Source organism: Pristiophorus japonicus, chromosome 9 (genome assembly GCF_044704955.1).
Source record: "Pristiophorus japonicus isolate sPriJap1 chromosome 9, sPriJap1.hap1, whole genome shotgun sequence".
Taxonomy (NCBI): domain Eukaryota; kingdom Metazoa; phylum Chordata; class Chondrichthyes; family Pristiophoridae; genus Pristiophorus; species Pristiophorus japonicus.
In genome coordinates, this window is record NC_091985.1 from 206,444,460 (window position 1) to 206,464,043 (window position 19,584).

Consider the following 19,584-nt stretch of genomic DNA (forward strand, 5'->3'; position numbering starts at 1 on the left):
AGCTAACTCAGCACAGGGTGGGAGGACGGAACCTGGGCCTTGCTGCTGAGGGCGGGAGGGGAGGGAACCTGGGCCTTGCTGCTGAGGGCGGGAGGGGAGGGAACCTGGGCCTTGCTGCTAAGGGTGGGGCTGAGCACCACAAGGTGACCCGATGCCCATTGAGCTAACGGAGCAGTCAATCGCCACTCACTCGCACCCTCCAACATCACCAGCTATCCCCCACCTACCAAGCCTTACCTTCGGGCCCTTGGTCTCGCCCTGACCGCCCTGGGTCCCGGCCCTGGGAACATACAGGCCCTTAGCACTGAGGCAGGGTTCATTCATTGACTGATCCACGTAGCAAAGGACGACCGTGCGGCCCGGCAGACGGGGCACATTGTGCGTGGCCGATATCTCGATGGCCATGTCGAGGGCTCCTCGGTACATCTCCAGAAGATCCTGGTCGTACAGAATGTCCCTGTTTAAGGTGGGGGGAGAGGGAGAGAGAGGGAGAGATAAGCATTAAAGGTCAGTCCCAGAGGAAGGAAAAATCCCAAGTTAAGGATCAGTCCTTGACTGATATATATTAGCTGATCCCCCGTGGCACTGCTCCCGATAGAGGCAAGTGTTGGACTGCAGCAAGTATTCTGCAGGAAGTGTCCCACCTCCTGACTCCACAAAGCCTCTATGACATCTACAAGGCACAAGTCAGGATGAGTGCAGCTCCAACAACACTTAAGAAACTCAACAACATCCAGGACAAAGCAGCCCGCTGTTTGCCACCCCATTAAACATCCACTCCCTCCACCATCGACGTACCACGGCTGCAGTGTGTACCATCGATAAGACGCACTGCAGCAACTCACCAAGGCTGCTTCGGCAGCACCTCCAAACCCACGACCTCTACCAACTAGAAGGACAAGGGCAGCAGATCCATGGGAGCAGCATCATCTCCAAGTTCCCGTCTAGTCACACACCATCCTGACTTGGAAAAATATCGCCGTTCCTTCATTGACGCTGGGTCAAAATCCTGGAACTCCCTCCCGAACAGCACTGTGGGAGCACCTTCACCATACAGACTGCAGCGGTCCAAGAAGGTGGCACCCCGCCATTTTCTTAGGGGCAATTAAAAATGGGCAATAATGCAGGCCTTGCCAGTGATGCCCACATGCCAAGAATGAATTTTTTAAAACCCTACATATAGAGCGGAATATTCTGCTGCTGAAAGAGACATGTGTTGCTCCCAAGGCCACAGAGTCCAACTGTTCAACCCGAGCTTTAAGTGGGATGAACTCTGGGTGGGGCTCAGTACCAATTGTAGTCCCGGCAATGCTGCTCCACAGGGCACGTCCGACCGCATCCCCGGGATGAGGGGGCGATGACCCACCCACCAAAATCCCTGCCCTAGAACCACCCCAGCACCGTACCCGGCAGGGTTACCTGCGTTTCTCCAGCTCCTCCAGCTTCGTGGTCACCAGCCGGTAGATGAAGGAGACGCATTCGACACGGTTGTGGCGGGCTGGCGACCAGCCCCGGACCTTCAGGAACCGTGAGCGCCCTTTGGGCAGGCGGATGGACTCCAGGGCCTGTTGGACCAGGGCCTGCTTCGTCGGAAGGGGGTTGTCTGTCCGTGGGACACAGAGAAAGACTCGTGTTTATACAGCGCCCTCCGCCACCTCAGGACTTCCCAACACTCCTTACAGTCAATGAAGGACTTTACTTGAGGTGTGGTCATTGTGGGAATGTTGGAAAATGCACTCGATGATTTGTGCATAGCAAGATCCCACAAGCAGCAACATGATCAATGACCAGATCATCTGTTCGAGAGACGTTGGTTGAGGGAAGAGACATCTCATCCAAAAGACAGCTCCTGCAGCACTCCCTCAGTACTGGCACTGGGAGTGCCGGCCCTGGATTTTGGTAACCGCCCCCAGTCCCTGCCCCCACCCCGGGGGGGATCGCCCAAAGTCCCTGCCCCCCACCCCAGGGGAGATCTCACCCCAGTGTCTGTCCTCCACACTAGGGGAGATCTCCCCCAGTCTCTGTCCTCCACCCCAGGGGAGATCTCCCCCAGTCTCTGTCCTCCACCCCAGGGGAGATCTCCCCCAGTCTCTGTCCTCCACCCCAGGGGAGATCTCCCCCAGTCTCTGTCCTCCACCCCAGGGGAGATCTCCCCCTAGTCTCTGTCCTCCATGCTTCTTCCCTGTTTATTCACCGTTATATGTGCCTCCCCCTGCTCTACTCAGTTCTAATTGAACCGGCAGCCCCTTCTTCCCCCACACCCCCGGAGTCACTTCGCATTCTCTTCGCCCGCCCCCCCCCCTTTCCCTCCCTCCACCCCCCTCCCACATCCCCTCTCTTTCTCCCTCATCCCCTCTCTTTCTCCCTCCCTCCCACATCCCCTCTCTTTCTCCCTCCCTCCCCCCTCCCCCATCCCCTCTCTTTCTCCCTCCCTCCCCCATCCCCTCTCTTTCTCCCTCCCTCCCCCCTCCCCCATCCCCTCTCTTTCTCCCTCCCTCCCCCATCCCCTCTCTTTCTCCCCCCCTCCCCCATCCCCTCTCTTTCTCCCTCCCTCCCCCATCCCCTCACCATTTCGCCCCCACACTCCCTCCCTCACCATTTCGCCCCCACACTCCCTCCCTCACCATTTCGCCCCCACACTCCCTCCCTCACCATTTCGCCCCCACACTCCCTCCCTCACCATTTCGCCCCCACACTCCCTCCCTCACCATTTCGCCCCCACACTCCCTCCCTCACCATTTCGCCCCCACACTCCCTCCCTCACCATTTCGCCCCCACACTCCCTCCCTCACCATTTCGCCCCCACACTCCCTCCCTCACCATTTCGCCCCCACACTCCCTCCCTCACCATTTCGCCCCCACACTCCCTCCCTCACCATTTCGCCCCCACACTCCCTCCCTCACCATTTCGCCCCCACACTCCCTCCCTCACCATTTCGCCCCCACACTCCCTCCCTCACCATTTCGCCCCCACACTCCCTCCCTCACCATTTCGCCCCCACACTCCCTCCCTCACCATTTCGCCCCCACACTCCCTCCCTCACCATTTCGCCCCCACACTCCCTCCCTCACCATTTCGCCCCCACACTCCCTCCCTCACCATTTCGCCCCCACACTCCCTCCCTCACCATTTCGCCCCCACACTCACTCCCTGCCTCCCCATTCCCCACCCACACTCACTCCCTCCCTCCCCATTCCCCACCCACACTCACTCCCTCCCTCCCCATTCCCCACCCACACTCCCTCCCTCCCCATTCCCCACCCACACTCCCTCCCTCCCTCCCCATTCCCCACCCACACTCCCTCCCTCCCCATTCCCCACCCACACTCCCTCCCTCCCCATTCCCCACCCACACTCCCTCCCTCCCCATTCCCCACCCACACTCCCTCCCTCCCCATTCCCCACCCACACTCGCTCCCTCCCCATTCCCCACCCACACTCCCTCCCTCCCCATTCCCCACCCACACTCCCTCCCTCCCCATTCCCCACCCACACTCCCCCACCATTCCCCATCCACTCTCCTCCCCATTCCCCCTCCCACCCATTCCCCCTCCCCCCATTCCCCCCTTCCCATTTCTTCCCCCCCTGCCCATTCGCATTCCCTCGCCCCTCCGCATTCGCATTCCCTCGCCCCTCCGCATTTGCATTCCCTTGCCCCTCCGCATTTGCATTCCCTCGCCCCCATTTCCTCCCCCCCGCCATTCCCACCCCATTCTCTCGCCCCCTTCCCCATTCCCTCGCCCCCTTCCCCATTCTCTTCCCCCCCCCCGCAATCTGATAGATCAAAGCACCCCGCCCCCAGAACAGGTGATCTGATGAACAAACCCTGCCCTCCCCTAGGCCGGATGGGATAGTACAAACCCCCACCCACCTTTCTGCTCCAGCCTTTCCTGCAGCTCAGCGATAACTTTGTAGGCAGAGAGGAATCGGAATGGGAATTGGCGGCTGTGGATCACCGAGTTCTATGGAGAGAGGGAGACAGAAGTTGGTCAGACATGGACCCTACCCGGGGATCAGCCTTGTACGTTAGAGAATCGTTCCATCGCACCGCACTGCTCCCCCCACCCCCTCTCCAACACAGCACCATGCCAGAGGACCAGGGTCCATCCTGTACCCAGTCCTGCAATCAGACCCATCAGAAGGAAGCTATTCGGCCCATTGTGCCTGTGCCAGCTCTTTGAAAGAGCTGCCCAATTAGTCCCACCCCCTGTACTTTTCCCTTAGCTCTGCAAATATTTCCTTTTCAGGTATTTATCCAACTCCCCTTTGAAAGTCACTATTGAATCTGCTTCCAGCTGATCATAACTCGTTGTGTAAAAACTGTCATGTATTCAACTGTCATTGTAACTCATGTATAAACTGACCTAAGTTGTACACAGTGAGAACATTAACCACTAGGTGGTGAACTTGTGGGAGACACTCCTAACCTGGACTTTCAGGTATAAAAGGGGAAGCTCCACCCACCTTCATCACTTCAGTGCTTGCTAATAAAGGTAACAGGTCACAGAGTGACCTTCTCTCTAGTATGGGCCTCATGTGCATTTATACTATTTATTAAGGACATATTAAAAACGTTCTTCCTCTTCTCCCTGCTGATCAGTGAAAACAGTTTCTCCCTATCTACTCTACCAAAAGCCCGCCTAATTTTCAATACTTCTAGTAAATCTCCTCTTAACCTTCTCTTCTCTAAGGAGAACAATCCCAGCTTCTTCAGTTTGTCCACATGATTGAAATCCTTATCCCTGGTACCATTCCAGTAAATCTCACATATGAAGACTTGGACTGAGATACCTGGAGGATTATTGCAATCTACACATCTTGACCCGATCCAGTTCTCTCCCGATCACCACACAAGTACCACTGGATTAGGACATTAAAATATAGGAGTAGGAGTGGGCTAAACGGCCCCTCAAGCCAGCTCCACCATTCAATATCATACCTGCTCTTCAACCTCAACTCCACTTTCTTGTACCATCTCCAGATCCTTTGCTGGCCTTAATATCCAAAAATCTATCAATCTCTATCTTCAATATACTCACAGACTGAGCATCCACAGCCCTCTGGGGTCGAGAATTCCAAATAGTCTTGGAGTGAAGAAATTTCTCACCAGTCCTAAATGGCCAACCCCTTATCCTGAGACTATGCTCCCCAGTTCTAGACTCTCCAATCAGGGGTAACAGAAAGAAAGATGTGCATTTATATAGCACATTTCACCATTACTGGACATCCCAAAGCGCTTTACAGCCAATGATGTACTTTCTGAAGTGTAGCTGTAATGTAGGAAATATGGCAGCCAAAATGGCACAGAGCAACCTCCTACAAACAGCAATGTGATAATCACCAGATAATCGTTTTTTGTTATGTTGATTGAGAGATAAATATTGGCCAGGACACTGGGATAACTCCCCTGTTCTTCTTCGAAATAGTATCATAGGATCTTTTACATTCACCGAAGAGCAGACAGGGCCTCGGTTTAACGTCTCATCCAAAAGACAGTGCAGCGCTCCCTCAGCACTGCAATGGTGTGTCAGCCTAGATTTTTGTGCTTCAGTCTCTGGAGTGGGATTTGAACCCATAACCTTCTGACTAAGAGGCAAGGGTGCTACCAACCTAGTCAAGGCTGACAAAGCCTCTCACCATCTACCACCATCAATCCCTCTCAGAATCTTACATGTTTCAATTAAATCACCTCTCATTCTTCTAAAGCCAGAGAGCATAGGGCCCAGGATAGCAATCAGGATCTAATTTCTCCCTCACTGCAGACCGGGCCCTTCCTGCTCGGTGAAGCTCAGTACCAATTGTACCTGCAGTATTGTGTGCAGTGTTGGTCTCATTACCCGAGGAAGGATATACTTGACATAGAGGGAGTGCAACAAAGGTTCATAGACTGATTCCTGGGGGATTGTCCTATGAGGAGAGATTGAGTAGATTGGGCCTACATTCTCTAGAGTTTAGAAGAATAAGAGATGATCTCATTGAAACAAACATTCAATTTTTTTTTTTTTAAATACAGGGCTTGACAGGGTAGATGCAGGGAGGTCGTTTCCCTGGCTGGGGAATCTAGAACCAGGGGTCACAGTCTCAGAATAAGGGGTCGGCCATTTAGGACTGAGATCAGTAGAAATTTCTTCACTCAGAGGGTGGTGAATCTTTGGAATTCTCTACCCAGGGGGTTGTGGATGCTCAGTCGTTGAGTATATTCAAGGCAAAGATTGATAGATTTTTGGATATTAAGGGAATCACGGGATATGAGGATAGTGCAGGAAAGTGGGGTTGAGGTAGATGATCAGCCATGATCTTATTGAATGGTGGAGCAGGCTCAAGGGACCGAATGGCCAACTCCTGCTCCTATTTCTTATAAGGTTCCTACGTTATTGTAGCCCTGCTATGACTCAATTCTGGCTGGGAAGATAGGGGGTGGGGAGATGGAACCTGGGCTCTTCCTGCTCTGGGACTCCAGTCAGGAGGGAGTGTGATGGGCTCTTTCTGCTGGAACCTACCCTGTCCGTCAATCTTTTCAAATTCTGCTCATGGTGCCGGCGGCCCATCCCGGCCACGATCATGTTCCGCAAATTGCGTAACATTGCCATGAACGGGAGCTTCTGGTGATCTGGGGAGAACCAAGAGGGAGAAGAAAAAACAAATATTAAAAATATCTCTGCATTCGCTTCCTGTCTCACTAAACGTTACTTCTTGTTGTCATACTTCTATTACATTATGCTCCACACGAGCCTTCTCTTACCCTACTTCATCTCACCCCATCAATATATCCTTTGATACATTTCTCCCTCAAATAGTTATCTAGTTTCCCCTTAAATGCTTCTACGCTATTCACCTCAACTCCTCCCTGAGAGTTCTACATTCTCACCACTCTCCGGATAAAAAGCTTTCCCCTGAAATGCCGATTGGATTTATTAATGACTACCTTATATTTATGGTCCCTAGTTTTGGTTTCCCCCACAAGTGAAAACCTCTTGTCCACAGTTACCCGATCGAACCCTCGCAAAAGGCAATTGATACTAGCTCAATTGCTAAATTTAAATCGGAGATTGATAATACCTTTGGTTAACAAAAAGCTAAGGGATATGGGCCAATGGCGGGTATATGGAGTTAGGTTGCAGATCAACCATGATCTCACTGAATGGCGGAACAGGCTCAAGGCGTTGAATGGCCTACTCCTGTTCCTATAATCTTAAAGACCTCTATCAGGTCACCCCTCAGCCGAAAGAGACCCAGTCCATTCAGCCTTACCTGATTGTTAGAATCTCTCAGTTCTGTATCATTCTTGTAAATCTTTTGAGCACCCTCTCCAGTGCCTCAATATCCTTTTTATAATATGGAGACCAGAACTGCTCACATCACTCCAATTGTGGTCTAACCAAATTGCGATACAAGTTTATCACTTAAATAAGAATCGGTTGTGGCCCTGTGGAATGGGGTCACCCAGCAAAAGTCCAACATTTTCAGGAAAGGGGCGGGCGGAGTGGGGGGGGGGGGGCGGGGGTCACTGATCGGGTAGTAGTGGATAATTGGCACCAAACTTGGGTTTTAGAAGGTTGTAGGGGAAACGTGAGGCTGAGGGAGGTGAGAAGTCCAAAGGTTGAGGTTCCCGGGAAAGAACGAATAAACGAGCAGGAGATGCTGCATAAGACTCCATTTGATCACAATGAGGATGGAGGGTGATGGAGACGGGGGATTCGGAGGGACAAGAGGATGATGCTTCAAGCAGTACTGGCAGAACAGAAAGATGCAAGTCACAGAGAGACAGGAGGAGAGAGAGAGAGAGAGAGAGAGACAAAGATACAGAGAAAGAGAAACCGAGAGAAAGACAAAAAGTGAAAGAGAAAACAAGAGCGAGAGACACAAAGAATGAGTGTGAGTTCGTGTGGGGGAGAGAGGGGGAGAGAGAGAGAGAGAGAGAGAGAGAGAGAGAGAGAATGAGAGACAGAGCGAGACAGACTCACAGGTGAGAAATAGAGCAAGAGAGAGTGGGGGGTCTGGGGGGGGGGGGAAAGAGTGAGTGAGAGACACACAGGAGAGAAATAGAGCATGAGAGAGAGTGAGAGAGGGGAGTGAGTGAGAGAGAGAGACAGACAGGCAGAGAATGAAAGGCAGACAGTAAGAGAGAGGATCACTATGTTCCTTATCCTCGGACAGTGCATCTCTCCCTCAGTACAGGCACCAGGAGCGTGGCCCAGATCGTGGAACCTTCTGATTCATTAAGAGCGAGACTGACCGAGTTGGACAAGCGGTGCGGGGAGATGTTCTGGCTGATCCCAGGAGTTCACTGTAATACACACATTCCAGGCCTGTGAGTGGACCAGCGGTAGACACACTGACGTACCTATCAGCTCTTCCCAGCCTTTCCTGGTGCTACCGTGCAGGGAGAGCTGCCTCTCCCAAGTCTCCGGCACTTGCAACTTCATCCTTTTCCCCGCTCTGCAAGAATCCCACTGCCCCGGCAACCGGCTGCGGGCGAACGACTGGAGATCGGACGGGTACCTGGGAGAAGCAGGAGGTACAGGAAAATTCAGTTAGAATGCAAGGGGATGAGAAGGGAAAACTTGAAGGTGGGGGCTAAGATGATACCTGGGACAGTGTTTCTAACCTGTGCTGTACCTGCCCTGGGAGTGTTTGATGGGACAGTGTAGAGGGAGGGAGCTTTACTCTGTATCTGACCCGTGCTGAACCTGCCCTGGAGTGTTTGATGGGACAGTGTAGAGGGAGCAGTTGTTGTTGGAGAGTGTGCAGGGGACAGATGAGTGAGGTTTACATAGAATGTAAGCACAGAAACAGGCCATTCGGCCCAATGCTGGTGTTACTGCTCCACAGGAGCCTCGTAAGACCTTATTTCACCTCACCCCATCAGAATATCCTTCTATTCCTTTCTCCCTCACGTACTTATCTAGCCTCCTCTTAAATGCATCGATGCTATTCGCCTGAACTACTCCTTTGTGATAGCGAGCTCCTCATTCTCACCACTCTCTGGGTAAAGAGGTTTCTCCTGAATTCCCCATTAGATTTATTAGTGTTTAAGGAGACAGTTGGTAGTGAAGGAAAGAACAGAAAAGCTCAACAATAACTCATTATTTTTGTTCAAAATACTTCACGAAGTTAACTTTGAAGAGACCAAAGCCCAATCTTCCCCAATAAGCTATTTCAGAATCGGATCACCCTCTCTAATGTTTCACTTCAGTCCCACCTAAACATATTGTTCTTCGCAGCTTATACCCAGGTCTCCCTCTTGCACAATCCCAAATTTAATTGCTCCACCATTTGCAGCCGCTTCGACCCCAAGCTCTGGAATTCCCACCTAACGATTCTCCGCCTTTAAGACCCCCCTTAACACCTACCTCTTTGACCAAGATTTCGGTTACCTCTCCTAATATCTCAAGTGGCTTGGAGTCTATTTCTGTTTGATATCGCTCACGTGATGCTTCTTGGGACATTTTAGGACATTAAATGCTCTGTATAAATGCAAGTTGTTGTCTCCTTGTACTGCTGTCATGCTTTTTCCAACCGTCCTGACCATAAGCCTTATTCCTTAGTGAGGGTGGCAGAACTGGACACAGTGCTCCGGATTTTGACCTAACCAAATCACCACATATTGGCCATCATCGACTCCGGCTGCCCTGCCAAGGGGAAATGCACGTCAATTTCCCAGCGTTGGCATCCTCCATCTTTGAAGAGCATCAGATCAACCAATGCACAGGCCCAGATGGTGAAAGCCTCCTTAAACAGGGCATGCCCATTGGCAAAGCTCACTTCACAAGACCTCCCCTCTCTCTCGGAGGGTAGACTCTAGGCACACATCACCTGCACTCACGTCTCTGAAAGGTTAAGGGTTTCAAACCGCCATCACTGATTGGCTGCCGCAAGGTGGAGCCATCAACCAATTAGCAACCAAGGAGCTTCGCCGTCAGGAGTGTGACCCACCCCTCTCCCGCCTGTGATCCACTCTCACCTTCGACCCAACAGGCACATGATGTGATAGGCCGGCTCCTTCAGATGGAGCCAGCGGATCAGCTTCTTCAGACAGAATTGGTCGATCACCTTTGCCTTGTCCTCCTTCAGAGCCGGAGAAGATTCAGCAACCTGAGACAGGAGCAACAGTTCAAACCTTTGTCATGCATCAGCTAACATTCCACGTGAGGCCAGGAATCAACCCAATGTGAAGTTAACACGGACCAACCCCTTCCCACTGTACATAATCCCAATCCCTTCCCATTCACTCCCACTGTACACAATCCCAATAACCCAATCCCTTCCCATTCACTCCCACTGTACAATCCCAATAACCCAACCCCTTCCCATTCACTCCCACTGTACACAATCCCAATAACCCAATCCCTTCCCATTCACTCCCACTGTACACAATCCCAATAACCCAATCCCTTCCCATTCACTCCCACTGTACACAATGTCAATAACCCAATCCCTTCCCATTCACTCCCACTGTACAATCCCAATAACCCAATCCCTTCCCATTCACTCCCACTGTACACAATCCCAATAACCCAATCCCTTCCCATTCACTCCCACTGTACAATCCCAATAACCCAATCCCTTCCAATTCACTCCCACTGTACAATCCCAATAACCCAATCCCTTCCAATTCACTCCCACTGTACAATCCCAATAACCCAATCCCTTCAAATTCACTCCCACTGTACACAATCCCAATGGACCCAACCGCTTCCCTTTTGCTCCCAATACACAGTCCCATGAAACATCCCCCTTCCCTTTGTACATAATCCCAATGGACACAACCACTTGCACTTTTTCAGGTTCCTAAGAAAGAATGAATTAGTGTAAGAAAGAGTGAGGACTCTGGGAGGAGAGAATGAGTGGGATGGGGAATTTGGAGGAATCATGAGTAGAGAGGTGCACTGGACAGAGCAGTGAGGACAGACAACAACTTTTATTTATATAGCACCTAGAATGTAGTAAAGCATCCCAAGGTGCTTCACAGTAGTGTTATAAGACAAATCAGACACCGAGCCATAGAAAAAGAAATGACAGCAGGTGACCAAAAGCTTAGTTAAAGAGGTAGGTTTTAAGGAGCCTCTTAAAGGAAGAAAGAGAGATAGTGAGGCAGAGAGGTTTAGAGCGAGAGAGAGAGAGTTCCAGCACTTAGGGCCCGGCCACCGATGGATGAATGATTATAATCAGGGATACACAAGAGGCAGAATTAGAGGAGCGCAGACATCTTGCAGGGTTGAGGCGCTGAAAGAGATTCATCATCATCATAGGTAGTCCCTCGGACGAGGATGACTTGCTTTCACACCAAAAGGGATGAGTTCGCAGATGTTTCAATGAAGGACCCAATATTCCAGTCCTGAATTCCAGGGGTGGAAGATGCCTGTGTGTGGATTGTTTTAACGTGTGGTGACTATTGCACATCAGCCACCACACGGGCTTGATAGAGCTAGGTCTTTATCCAGCGGCAAGGGTTAACCAGGACGACTGGAGACCTGCTCTGCTGCACGGAACTAGTGCACACACACATTGCAGTGCGGGCTGGCCAGTGCTGCCCCTGGGCCCTTGGCTCTTCTGGGCCCTGTACCCTCATTTGCCACGCCTCTGCCACGATATCTCGCCGCTCCTCCATCATAAACATTTGTCGCACCTCTGCCCCAAACATTCTCTATGCCTCTGCCACGATCACTCGCCGAATCTCAGCCGCGATCTCTCACCACTCCTCCGCCCCGATCATTTGCCGCATTTCTGTCTCAATCTCTCGCCGCTTCTCCGGCCCAACCTTCCCGTTCCTCTGATGTACCCGAGTCCTTCTGCTCCATGGGAGGTTTCAGTCCTCCCGGAGCTCGCCTTAGGACACCTGCGTTACAGTGGGACAGGTGTACCGCCCCAGTCAAACTCCCCACCTACCACTGTCCCCGGAGCAAGTTATTGGGATTTTGAAATCGAGGCGTTGCTCAACAGGGAGCCAATGTAGGTCAGCAAGCACAGGGGTGATGGGTGATCCTGACTTGGTGCAAGTTAGGACATGGGACGACTTTTGGATGACCTCAAGTTTACGTAGGGTAGAACATGGGAGCCCAGCCAAACATGCATTGCATTAGTCAATTTTAGAGTTAACAAAGGCATGGATGAGGGTTTCAGCAGCAGAAGAGCTAAGGCGGGGTAGAGGCGGGCAATGTTACGGAGGCAGAAATAGGCAGTTTTAGTTATGCCATGGATATGTGGCTGGAAGCTCATTTCAGGGTCAAATATGATGCCTATGTTGCGAACAGTCTGGTTTAGCCTCAGATAGATGCTAGGGAGAAGTATGGAGTCAGTGGCTGAGGAACAGTTTGTGGCGTGGACCAAAGACAATGGCTTCGGTCTTTCCAATATTTAATTGGATAACATTTCTAGTACTGACATCCAGTACTAGATGTCAGACAAGCAGTCTCACAATTTAGAGACCATGGAGGGGTCGAGAGAAGTGGTCGAGAGGTAGAGCTGGGTGTCGTCAGCGTACATGTGGAACCTGACTCCGTGTTTTCGGATGACATCACCAAGGGGCAATAGATGAGAAATAGGAGGGGACCAAGGATAGATCCTTGGGGAACACCAGAGGTAATGATGCGGGTGCGGGAAGAGGAGCCATTGCAGGAGATTTTCTGGTTATGATTAGATAGATAGGAGTGGAACCAGTCGAGTGGAGCCCCACCCAGCTGGACGATGGTGGAGAGGCTTTGGAGGAGGATGGAGTAGTCAACGGTGTCAAAGATTGCAGACAGGTCAAGGAGGGATAGTTTACCTTTGTCACAGTTACAAAGAATGTCATTTGTGACTTTTGTGAGAGCAGTTTCAGTACTGTGGCAAGGGCGGAAACCAGATTGAAGGGATTCAAACATGGAATTCCGGGAAAGATAGTCACGGATTTGGGAGGCGACAACACATTCAAGGACTTGAGGAAAGAGAGGTTGGAGATGGGGCGGCAGCTAACAAGCACAGTGAGGTCAAGAGTTGCTTTTTTCAGAGGGGTGATGACAGCAGATTTGAAGGCGAGGGGGCAGTACCTGAGGAGAGAGAACCATCAATGTCAGCTAACATGGGAGCCAAAACAGGAAGTTGTGTGATCAGCAGTTTAGTGGGAATAGGGTCAAGGGAGCAGGAAGTGGGTCTCATGGACATGATAAGCATGGAGAGGTCAAGGGGAGATCAGAGAGAAACTAGAGAAAGATGTGAGTTTAGAACTAAGGCAAGGGTGAACCTCAGAGGAACATTGCCCCCACGGGGTTGGGGAAGGAAGGGAACTGGAAGAGGCAGACGATCAGATGGTCTCAATCTTTGAGACAAAGAAGTCCATGAGCTCCTCACACTTGTTGTTGGAGGCAAGTGTGATGGAGACAGGGGAGAGGGGTTTAAGGAGACGGTTAGCAGTAGAGAATAGTAGCTGAGGGTTATCTTTGCATTCCAGAATGATCCTGGAACTGTGAGCAGTTTTTGCAGACAAGAGTAGGACCAGAGAAGGTTTTATGTGGTCGAGCCAGATCTGGAGGTGAATGACTAAACCACTTGTCCGCCACATCCGTTCAAGTCTGTGCCCCTTGGACTTGAGGGAGCGCAGATAAGGGCTGTACCAGGGGAACGGCCAGGGTGAGAGAGAGTAATAATGGGGACTAGGGCATCAAAGGTGGTAGTGAGGGTGCGGGTGAGCAGATCGGTGGCTGCAGAAATGTCATGGTGAAAGGAGGGCCAAAGGCTGGACAGTTTGGAGTTGGTAAGTGCAGCTATGAGAGAGTTTGGAGAGAGTTTTTTCCAGGGGAGGATGCAGAAGGAAGTAGATTTGGGTGGGGGACGGGGGATGTGGGTGGAGAGCGATACAAGGAAATGGTCAGAGATGGCCTCATCTGTAATTGACACGGTAGGAATATCGAGGCCACGAGAGATGGCAAGGTCAAGGGGGAGGGCGTGAGTATAGGTTGAGGAGTTCACATGGAGGGAGAGATTAAGGGAGGACAGGAGAATAGTGAACTCAGAGGAGAGAGAGCATGATGAATTGAGATGGAGGTTGAAATCACCGAGGATGAGAAGTCACTCAGTGCAGAGGCTGAGAGAGGAAAGCAGTGAGGATATATCAGTGATAACGTTTTTATTATAGGACAGGCAAAGCTTTACTCCAGTCGGGTTAATATTCCAGTTTTGAGGTACTTACAAGGTGTGTATCACTCTTTGCGATGGACAGATAATCAGACCACTTGGTAATGACTGAATCAGGTGGCAATTTCTGGATCTAAGAGACAGAGAACAGACAGTGATACAGGACCATAGGAACAGGAGGAGGCCATTCAGACCCTTGAGCCTGTTTACTCATTCAATTAGATCATGGCTAATATGTACTCCAACTCCATTTATCCGCCTTTGCTCCATATCCCTCGACCCTTGCCCAACAAAAATCTATCAATTGCAGACTTGAAAGCTCCAGTCGACCTTCAGCATCCACAGCCTTTTGGGGGGAAAGAGTGTTCCAGATTTCCACTGCCCTTTGGGTAAAAAATGCTTCCCGATTCCACTCCTGAACACCCATCAGAGGAAATAGTTTCTCTCTGTCTATCCTATTGAATCCCTTTCAACATTTTTAACACCTCAATTAGATCTCCCTTCAACCTTCTAAGCTCAAACAAATACAAGCCTAGTCTACGCAACCTGTCCACATAATTTAACCCCTTTAGCCCTGATATCATTCTGGTGAATCTGTGCGCATCCCCTCCAAAAGGCCAATATCTCCTTCCTGAACTGACTGCAGTGCTCCAGATGTAGTCTAACCAGAGCTCTGTACAACTGAAGCATAACTTCCTCCCCTTTGTATTCCAGCCCCCTCGAGATAAGGCTGTCAACTCCATTAGCCCGAGTGATTGCCCTTTATACCTGTCGACTGGCTATAGATGATGTGCGTACCTGGACACCCAAATCCCGCTGCTCCTCCACAGTTTCTAGTCTGGAAAATCAGCCTTATGTTTGAACCTTACGCCCACTTTTTCCTTCCCTGGATCCCCACAGCCTTTGAGTTTAACCGGGAGGTTTTTCTCTGGACTGTGGAACATACTCACCCTTCTCTGCCTCCTCAGGCCAGCCTTGCAGCGCTGCTTTCTGGTGTTGTACTTGGCCAGCTGGTACTCGTCGAAGAGCTTGAAGCTGTCGGCCAGCGCCTGGCGCAGGCAGGAGGGGTAGGGAGCCACCTTCCTGCTGCTCTCCATCAGACTCTGGGGGGCAGGAACAAAGGAAGGAAAAGAAAAGATTAGAAGGAGCGCTCAGGGAAAAGGTGGTGGGACGGAGCCATCGGCTAAATATTTACACATTGTCTCAGCACATTATCCCTCCCACCTCAAAAACACTGCGCCCTTGAGATAAGGGACGCAGATCGCAGCTCGATTCTCTCCAACATTTACCTTGCATATTCCCCCGGCCCCCCCCCCCCCCCGCAATGTACCTGGTATATCCCCCCCTCCCCAGTGTACCTGGTATATTCCCCCCTCCCGCAGTGTACCTGGTATATCCTCGGCACCTCAGTCCAGTCGGAGGGCAGCCGCACGGCCCGGCAGAAGTAGCGCCGCAGGTGGGGCCGGCACGGGGGGAGCCGGGCGCTCAGGGCCAGCAGGAAGTTGGCGGTGCTGCGGATGTTCAGCTCCTGCCGGGTGTACAGAGCGACCTGGGAGAAGAGAAACATGTCAGTACCGGGTATCAGAGGCTGGGGGAAGCCCCCGCCACGAACATTGTGTGGGAGAGAATGACCCCTTGGTGGGCTGCGCCCCTCCCTCCCACAGACACCGACATTTAAAACCAAAGCTCGGCACCAGTCGGTCTCACTTTCTCGGAGTCAGAGGGTCGTGGGTTCGAGTCCCACTCCAGGGACTCGAGCCTCAGAATCCAGGGCCAACACATTTAAAAATACTCAGATGTGCATTTAAAGAGCCGTAACCTACAGGGCTACAGAACCTAGTGCTGAAAGGTGGGATTAGGCTGGGAGCTCTTTTTTGACCAGCATGGATACGATGTGCCGAATGCCCTCCTTCTGTGTCGTACCAGAAAGGGCAGACGGGGCTTTGGTTCGAAGGTCACGTCAGAAAGATGCCACCTCCGACAGATCAGTACTGGCAGCAGGAGTTTCGGGGCAGGGAGGGGGCAGTCACGCAGCAGGATTATAATGCTTCAAACGAGCCACCGTGGTCTTCTGCCGCCCTTGGCCATTCTTTAAACTCCGAGTTACAACTGTAGCTGCGGCTCAGTGGGTAGCACACTCACGTCCGAGTCAAAAGGTTGTGGGTTCAAGTCCCACTCCAGGAGCTGGAGCACAAAAATCTAGGCTGACACTCCCGGTGCCAGTACTGAAGGAGTGCTGCACTGTCGGAGGTGCCGTCTTTCTGATGAGATTTTAAACCGAGGCCCAGTCTGCCCTCTCAGGTGGATGTAAAAGGTCTCCCAGCCACTATTGGAAGAAGAGCAGGAGGGAGTTCTCCCTGGGCCCAATATTTATGACCCAAGCAACATTGCTAAAAACAGAGATTAACAGCTCATTATCACATTGCTGTTTGTGGGATCTTGCTGTACAGAAACTGGCGGCGCTGTTTCCTACAGTTCCACAGTGACTATACTTCAAAAGTGCTTCATTGGCTGCAAAACCTGAAGGTCATGAAAGGTGCAAAAGAAACAAGATATTTTATTTATTTTCTCACCTCACCAATACATCCACATTTACCTCACCACCATTCATCTCCTTTTACCCCTCAACATTGTTCAACATTCCAGTTTGTTTCAGACATATTTGGGGAGGTTCCTCTGACCCATCTCTCACACTCCTGTACCTGAGAGATCCCTCTAACCCCTCTCATACACACTCCTGTATCTAGGGAGGTCCTTCCAACCTCTTTCACACTCCTGTATCTAGGGAGGCCCCTCTAACCCGTCTCGCACATTCCTATATCTGAGGAGGACCCTCCAATCCCTCTCACACTCCTGTATCTGGAATCTCCACTCTAACTACTCTCACACACTCCTGTACCTAGGGAGACCCCTCTAACATAGAAAATAGGTGCAGGAGTAGGCCATTTGGCCCTTCGAGCCTGCACCACCATTCAATATGATTATGGCTGATCATGCAACTTCAGTACCCCATTCCTGCTTTCTCTCATTACCCCTTGATCCCTTCAGCCGTAAGGGCCACATCGAATTCCCTTTTGAATATATCTAACCAACTGGTCTCAACAACTTTTTGCGGAAGAGAATTCTACAGGTTCATAATTCTGAGTGAAGAAGTTTCTCCTCAGCTCGGTCCTAAATGGCTTGCCCCTTATCCTTAGACGGTGACCCCTGGTTCTGGACTTCCCAAACATCGGGAACATTCTTCCTGCATCTAACCTGTCCAATCCCATCAGAATTTTAAGTTTCTATGAGATCCCCTCTCATTCTTCTAAATTCCAGTGAATATAAGCCTAGTCGATCCAGTCTTTCTTCATATGTCAGTCCTGCCATCCTGGAATCAGTCTGGTGAACCTTCGCTGCACTCCCTCAATTGCAAGAATGTCCTTCCTCAGATTAGGAGGTCAAAACTGTACACAATATTCAAGGTGTGGCCTCACTAAGGCCCTGTACAACTGCAGTAAGACCTCCCTGCTCCTATACTCAAATCCTCTTGCTATGAAGGCCAACATGCCATTTGCCATCTTCACCGCCTGCTGTACCTGCATGCCAACTTTCAATGACTGAAGTACCATGACACCCAGGTCTCGTTGCACCTCCCCTTTTCCTAATCAGTCACCGTACAGATAATATTCTGCATTCCTGTTTTTGCACCAAAGTGGATAACATCACATTTATCTACATTATACTGCATCTGCCGTGCATTTGCCCACTCACCTAACCTGTCCAAGTCACCCTGCAGCCTCTTAGCATCCTCCTCACAGCTCACACTGCCATCCAGCTTAGTGTCAGCTGCAAACTTGGAGATATTACATTCAATTCCTTTCTCTAAATCATTAATGTATATTGTAAATAGCTGGGGTTCCAGCACTGAACCTTGCGGTACCCCACTAGTCACTGCCTGCCAGTCTGAAAAGGACCCATTTATTCCTATTCTTTGCTTCCTGTCTGTCAACCAGTTCTCTATCCACATCAATACATTACCCCCAATACCATGTGCTTTAATTTTGCACACTAATCTCTTGTTGTGGGACCTTGTCAAAAGCCTTTTGAAAATCCAAATACACCACATCCACTGGTTCTCCACTCTACTAGTTACATCCTCAAAAAATTCTAGAAGATTTGTCAAGCATGATTTCCCCTTCATAAATCCATGCTGACTTGGACCGATCCTGTCACTGCTTTCCAAATGTGCTACTATTACATCTTTAATAAATGATTTCAACATTTTCCCCACCACCGATGTCAGGCTAACCGGTCTATAATTCCCTGTTTTCTCTCTCCCTCCTTTTTTAAAAAGTGGGGTTACATTAGCTATCCTCCAATCCATAGGAACTGATCCAGAGTCTATAGAATGTTGGAAAATGACCATCAATGCATCCACTATTTCTAGAACCACTTCCTTAAGTACTCTGGCATGCAGACTATCAGGCCCTGGGGATTTATCAGCCTTCAATCCCATCAATTTCCCCAACACAATTTCCTGACTAATAAAGATTCCCTTCAGTTCCTCCTTCTCGCTAGACCCTTGGTCCCCTAGTATTTTCAGGAGGTTATTTTTGTCTTCCTTGGTGAAGACAGAACCAAAGTATTTGTTCAATTGGTCTGCCATTTCCTTGTTCCCCATTATGAATTCACCTGATTCTGACTGCAAGGAACCTACATTAGTCTTCACTAATCTTTTTCTCTTCACATATCTATAGAAACTTTTGCAGTCAGTTCTTATGTTCCCTGCAAGCTTCCGCTTGTACTCTATTTCCCCCCTCCTAATTAAACCCTTAGTCCTCTTCTGCTGAATTTCTTCCAGTTCTCAGGTTTCCTGCTTTTTCTGGCCAACTTGTATGTCTCTTCCTTGGATTTAACACTATCCCTAATTTCTCGTTAGCCATGGTTGAGCCACCTTCCCCTTTTTATTTTTATGCCAGACAGGGATGTACAATTGTTGTAGTTCATCCATGTGATTTTTAAATGTCTGCCGTTGCCTATCCACCATCAGCCCTTTAAGTATCATTCGCCAGTCTATCCTAGCCAATTTACGTCTCATACCATCGAAGTTACCTTTCTTGAAGTTCAGGACCCTAGTCTCTGAATTAACTGTCACTCTCCATCTTAATGAAGAATTCTACCATATGGTCACTCTTCCCCAAGGGGCCTCACATGACCAGATTGCTAATTAATCCCCTCTCATTACACAACACCCAGTGTAGGATGGCCAGCTCTCTAGTTGGTGCCTCGACATATTGGTCTAGAAAACAATCCTCCACAGTACTGCTACCAGTTTGGTTAGCCCAATCTATATGTAGATTAAAGTCACCCATGATAACTGCTGTAACCCTTATTGTACATTCTCTGCCTTTTGGTATTTCGCAGCTCTACCCACATAGACTCATCTTACACTCCTATGAGAAAGAAAGAAGTTCTGCTGAGGAATTATG

At 50.3% G+C, this 19,584-nt stretch overlaps 1 protein-coding gene and 1 pseudogene across 1 annotated transcript in view; one reads left to right on the forward strand and one right to left on the reverse strand.

Annotated features, from left to right (window-relative positions):
- Nucleotides 1-19,584, forward strand: part of LOC139273490 (zinc finger protein 850-like) — a 298,805-nt pseudogene that overhangs the window by 127,693 nt on the left and 151,528 nt on the right.
- Nucleotides 1-19,584, reverse strand: part of LOC139272873 (telomerase protein component 1-like) — a 70,871-nt gene that overhangs the window by 35,719 nt on the left and 15,568 nt on the right. The window contains exons 5-13 of the mRNA XM_070888979.1: nucleotides 15,501-15,662; nucleotides 15,064-15,216; nucleotides 14,169-14,246; nucleotides 9,966-10,096; nucleotides 8,346-8,503; nucleotides 6,502-6,611; nucleotides 3,873-3,963; nucleotides 1,420-1,603; nucleotides 238-457 (exon numbers count right to left, since the gene is read on the reverse strand). Coding sequence (XP_070745080.1) covers nucleotides 238-457; nucleotides 1,420-1,603; nucleotides 3,873-3,963; nucleotides 6,502-6,611; nucleotides 8,346-8,503; nucleotides 9,966-10,096; nucleotides 14,169-14,246; nucleotides 15,064-15,216; nucleotides 15,501-15,662 — 1,287 coding nt within the window. The remainder of the gene's footprint in view (nucleotides 1-237; nucleotides 458-1,419; nucleotides 1,604-3,872; nucleotides 3,964-6,501; nucleotides 6,612-8,345; nucleotides 8,504-9,965; nucleotides 10,097-14,168; nucleotides 14,247-15,063; nucleotides 15,217-15,500; nucleotides 15,663-19,584) is intronic.